The sequence below is a fragment of the Propithecus coquereli genome, unplaced genomic scaffold, assembly GCF_000956105.1.
Source record: "Propithecus coquereli isolate 6110/MARCELLA unplaced genomic scaffold, Pcoq_1.0 Scaffold2, whole genome shotgun sequence".
Taxonomy (NCBI): Eukaryota; Metazoa; Chordata; class Mammalia; order Primates; family Indriidae; genus Propithecus; species Propithecus coquereli.
This window is the reverse complement of record NW_012144966.1, coordinates 16,665,480-16,670,711: the sequence shown is the minus strand read 5'-3', so window position 1 is coordinate 16,670,711 and position 5,232 is coordinate 16,665,480. Positions and strand designations below refer to the sequence as shown.

The following is a 5,232-nucleotide window of genomic DNA, read 5'->3' as shown; positions in this document are numbered from 1 at the left end:
AGGCGGAGCTCCTTTGAAGGGGAAGATAAGGAATTCAGTTTTAAACATGTTCTCTTTGGGATGAAGCAGAACATACAGGTGTACGTGTCTAGTGGTTAGTTGGAAAATATTGAACAAGGTCTTAAAAAAAGAAGTTGGTCTGATATGCATTTGGAATCATTCATGTAGAAACGAGTGTGGTAGACTTAGGAGCAGATGGGATTTTTAATGGGAAGAGTTTAGAGGGAGGGGAGCAGAGGAGTGAATGCTGAACCTTTAAATGTGTACAATCCATATCCATTTTATTGCCTTTATAACCCTTACCAGTGTCTGAAATTGCATTGTTCACTATGTGCTTACTTGTATATGATCTGTTTCATTTTCTCTAGAATAAAAGCTCCATGTTAGCACAGACTTGGCCCATATTGTACACCACTGCATCTCCAGCCCATGGCAGGTAATGAAAAAGTTCTACTGAATGGATGAATGAGTGACTGAATGAAGAAATAATGTTTTTGTAAATATTACGATCTTTGAATAGTCTCAGCGTTACTCTAGATAATTCCCCTAGTCAAGGAAAAAGCTTTCATCAGACAACACATTTCAGAGAAATATATACTTTACTTTTTAGCTTTTTTCTACAGATTGCATTCTGACCTTGTATTTTGGTGTGTGACTTTTCCAATGTGACTGGAGTCATCTTGGTTTTGAGAGATTTCTTTTCACTTTTGTTTTCTTCCTTTGAGGAAAAAAAAATAGAGATTTTGTGTGATGTATTTACATAAAAATGAAGTTGAATGTAAAATGTAACACTTTTTCCCACTCAATTATAAGTCCTCTCATTAATATTGACCATTTGTTTATGACATACTAAAAATGATGATTCTCATACTTAAATAGACATTCTTGGCCTACTAGTAAATAATCAGCCTCAACCTTCACAGCTTTTTGGCCACAGGAACCTTCTGTTTTTGTTGGTGTGGATGCCACATCTCCCTTGCTCATGTTCCTCTGAATTCTAGGGAGGCCTAGAGTTGGTCCCAGTCTAGGTCTTTAGGGGTAGAACTTAAAATGGTGGAAAGAAGTCAGTTTAGTTCCTTTAGACATAGATCTCTGTCTTCTGTCCATGATTTCATTTGCTTCTACCTCATCATTTGTATGATCATCTCAGCTTTCCTTTGAAACAGCTATGCCACACTGGAATGGCCATTGCGTGTCTGATGATGTTCCCACAGGGGAAGAGTGAAACAAGATATAAGGTAAGAACACAGAAAGATCGACTCCCAAGCTATGCACAGTCTAGGAGGGGGAACAAACACACAAAAATGTAAGTGCAAAAAAATGTAGGTGATGCAACAATGTTTGTAGAAGATAGAGAAGGGGTGTAGACATGGAGTGGTCGGTTCTCCTGGAGTAGAAGGGAAAGGAAGGAAACTATTAAAAAGGAAGTGATTCTATTTTACAAAGATGTGATTTGGTTTTCCAGATGGACAAGACTTGGAAACCATTCCAGGTATATTGTACAGGAATATTGTACAGGTTTAGCAAGAGCCAGAGGTGTGATTGTGTATAGGTGGAGGGAGACTACAGTAGAAGTGGTTGGATGAGATAGTGTGAGGCAAGATGTAGGCAGGTACAAGAAGGACATTGAGAGTATTGTGTGCCGTGATATGGAGTTTTGACATTATTTATATGCACTGTATGTCATAGAAGCATTTTAAACTGAAAAGCAAATTAAGTGGATGATTTCATTTAAGCCTCACAGATACCACATGTGTTAGGCAAGGCAGCTATTATTGTTATTACGCTATTCAATAGGAAATTGATTAAGTGGCTAGTTCATATGAACATTTAAAGTTACGGATCCAGGACTATTTATAAATAGTGATAAAGCCTTCTGACTTCAGTTGAGTACTTTTGCATCACGCTTGATGTCATTTGTAAACATTTCCGTCATAGTCTTTATGTGTATACACATGTAGATTTATGTGAATAGTGTCTTATTCTGGAGTAAGAGAGAGAGAGTTTGGATCAGGCTGAGTTTGCAGTTCTTGCGCTATTGTTTATTGATAAGTAGAAATAACCTATGACATTTTAGTTTGTGAATGAACTCTTTGAATGACACTTTAAAAAACACAATATAAATTTATTTATTCCTCTTTATTTTCTTATGACTCAAATCATTTATTTGTACTTCAGAGGCTTATTATTTAAATGCCATTTTAAAAGGTTATATTCTGTGGAAGAAAATAGGATTTTAACTTTCTGTCATATTTAACATTTAGCATATTTCAAACTGGAGAAAAAATATTTTTCCTATAGCTACAAGCTCTTGGAAAGAACAGATGCAAATAATTCCCCAAAAAGGACTTTTAAGATATTAATATAATTTGATGCCAGTAGACTTCATGATTAACACCTGCAAATTATGGCTGTGGGAATGGCATGGGGTATACCTAAGGGTTGCTCTACCTGTGCCTGGTTTAAGTACTTCTCCAGTAATCCTGTTTCTGAAGGAAAGACAACTCTTTAAGGAGTTTCTGCTCTTTTTTGTGTCTTTTCTCCAACATCCCTTTATCCTGTGGGCAGAGTATCTGAAAAGGTTGATTCAACTAACATTCCTCCTGTTCTGGAGCAGTATAGCCTAGTGATTTAGCTCTCAGGTGCTGAAGGCAGAAAAACAGGGTTCCAGTTCAGGTTTTGCCACTTGCTAGCTGTGTATAAGCAGCAAATTATAATAGGACCCATGCTGTTGTGAGTTTCAAACACAATAGTGCCTGGAAAGGGCTTAGCACATTGCTCAACGCAGAGTTATTGCTGTCAGGCAATAACAGGCAAGAGTTAAATGTGAATGTAGTGACTTTCCTGAAGCAAAATGCTACATGCTAGGTGAAGTACCCAGCTACTCAGTATTTGTGACATTCCATACATTCTTAAACATATAAATAACTTTTAAAGTGTGGGGTTATTTATTTTGACATAAGAATTAGAAAGAAGTCCAGGGCACTCTCATGAAGCAAGGCTAAGCACAAACCTCTACATCTCCTCTCTACTACAAAGACATTCAATGTTAATCAGAAAAGGAAGGTGGGTTTTCCATGGCTAATGTTAAGTAATCTCGGTGTTGTCTATCCTCTAGGCTCATTTGAACCTGAGTCAGACCATGCTATCCTAGTCCCTGAGGCACACTCCTGCTTGTACTTGACGTCTCTCATCTGGCTCTTTCAGATGGGAAAATAACTATTGCTCTAAAAATCTTTTGTAGCTCTTTTAGGTAATTCTAGTGAGTAATTCATGGAAATTATTCTCTAGATAGTTGTAAGTAAATATGGCTTTTATAATTATCACTTTGGACTTAAACCTGTCACAAAAACACAAATAATTAATAATGATAATAATTGACACTTGGAAAGTACCTACTACGTGTTTCTAAACACTGTCTCTAGTTCTCATAACAAAGCTACAAAGCAGATATTATTATCTATATTTTACAGATGAATAGACTTAGAACTTGTGAAAAGATTCGTCTAAAGTGGGTTTTCTCCACCTTGGCAGTCCTGTACATGCAAGGATATTTAGCAGCATTAGTAGATTTTACTCACTAGATGCTAGTAACATCCCCATCCACAAATTGTGACAACCAAAAATGTCCCCAGATAATGCCAAATATCCCTAGTGGTAAAATTACTCCCTATCGAGTACCAATAGGCTCCCTATTGGTTTAGAGAATTTATTGTTAAAATGTGGTTTACTGAGAACAGGATGCTTGACATTCTTTGTTGAAACTGAATCATATAGTCAATTTACATCTGAGAAATGATTTCATTTTGGATGATTGTAGAAGTGAAAATCAGCAACAAGAAGTCTTACTTGGCTTTTCAAAATTCTAATATAGTCTCCTAAACATTGATTGTTCTGTTTTTAAACAAAAGCCTACAGAATATATAATTTAATGGGGAGAAACCCCAAACAGTACATAACCCGGATGGTACCAAGTAAAACTGCTAAGCGATCTTATATATCACAGCGTTTATTAACTTCTATTACCACACAAGAAACAATGAGAATCAAGACTTATTTAGGAATGTAAAGAACATACCTGCTTTGTGGATGGCTGAGACTGATTGCTCGGATGAGAACCTTGTTCATTACCATCGTTCTTTCCTATAGGCATCACCTTGTTGAATTTTATTGTCAGTGATTTAAACATCTTCTTAGAGGTGGTTTTAAAAAGCTCTGTTTTTTATGACTCTGTGTCCTGAGGTAGAGAAATGTACTTTGTTTTTCTTTTCATTAGTAGACAAGCCAATTAGTTGTTTAATCAGGATTTTGTTCTGGTTAATTCCTACAGGCAACTCCCTAGCTAGTCAGGACTTTGGCTTAAAAGCAGAAAATCACTTCTGCTTGGGTGATTTGCACTCTGTTTATGAACTTTAGAGAGTCAAAATGCCCTCGTGAATAATTTAAGTGTAGAAGATTGAACAACACTTCATAGTTGATTTGAATTGTTTTAATGTGATCACATTGCCCATTGGTTTATTTGTTTTCTTTCTTTCTAATTACCCACCTACCTATATTTATCTAACTAATTTTAAGCAAAGTAATACATGTAAATGATTAAAAAATAAAACATACTGAAGGCTTGTACCATGAGGTCACTATTTTTAAGCGTCCTTTTTTTGTTCTTCTGGTGGTTGTTTTCTGTATCACTAAAAACGTTGCTTATTCTACTTTGTGTGTGTGTGTGTGTGTGTGTGTGTGTGTGTGTGTAAATTTAGACCCCAAACCTGTGTGAAGCATAGGTACAAAATTAAGAATTGTTAAAGAGAACTTTTTTCCTTCACCTACAAGCAAGCAAGACAAACTTCCTTAATGTTCCTCTGTGCTGTCAGATGGGAATTTTAGTCCATCAAGTATGCACTTTTTTTTTTTAAGGGGCCCTGGTTTTGTTTTGTTTTTAATGGGAGCACTTCTCTTGTGTAGGTTCAAATTAAAAGCAAAGCCTTTAAGCAACAAGGCCACCCTCCACATTCCCTGTACCCAGGGCAGCCTGAGTCAACTCATCCAATACATTTTGCCCTCTGTATTTCCATAATTGGGGGATTTCCTTGAGATACTAGTTATGCATTTTAAAGTATATTTGTTATACTTAATACAGAAAAATATTTTAATGTAAGTACATATGAAGGAAGAATTGTAATTTAGTTTTTCATATTATCAAAATCACAATTCCCTTATTGATTTTTAAAATAA

The 5,232-nt window shown here is 35.9% G+C and overlaps 1 protein-coding gene across 1 annotated transcript in view; it reads right to left on the bottom strand.

The window, feature by feature from the left end:
- CNGB3 (cyclic nucleotide gated channel beta 3) overlaps positions 1–4,189 on the bottom strand; it is a 168,624-nt gene extending 164,435 nt beyond the window's left edge. The window contains 2 exon segments of the mRNA XM_012643595.1: positions 637–718; positions 4,079–4,189. Coding sequence (XP_012499049.1) covers positions 637–718; positions 4,079–4,189 — 193 coding nt within the window.
- Positions 4,190–5,232: the final 1,043 nt, after the last annotated feature.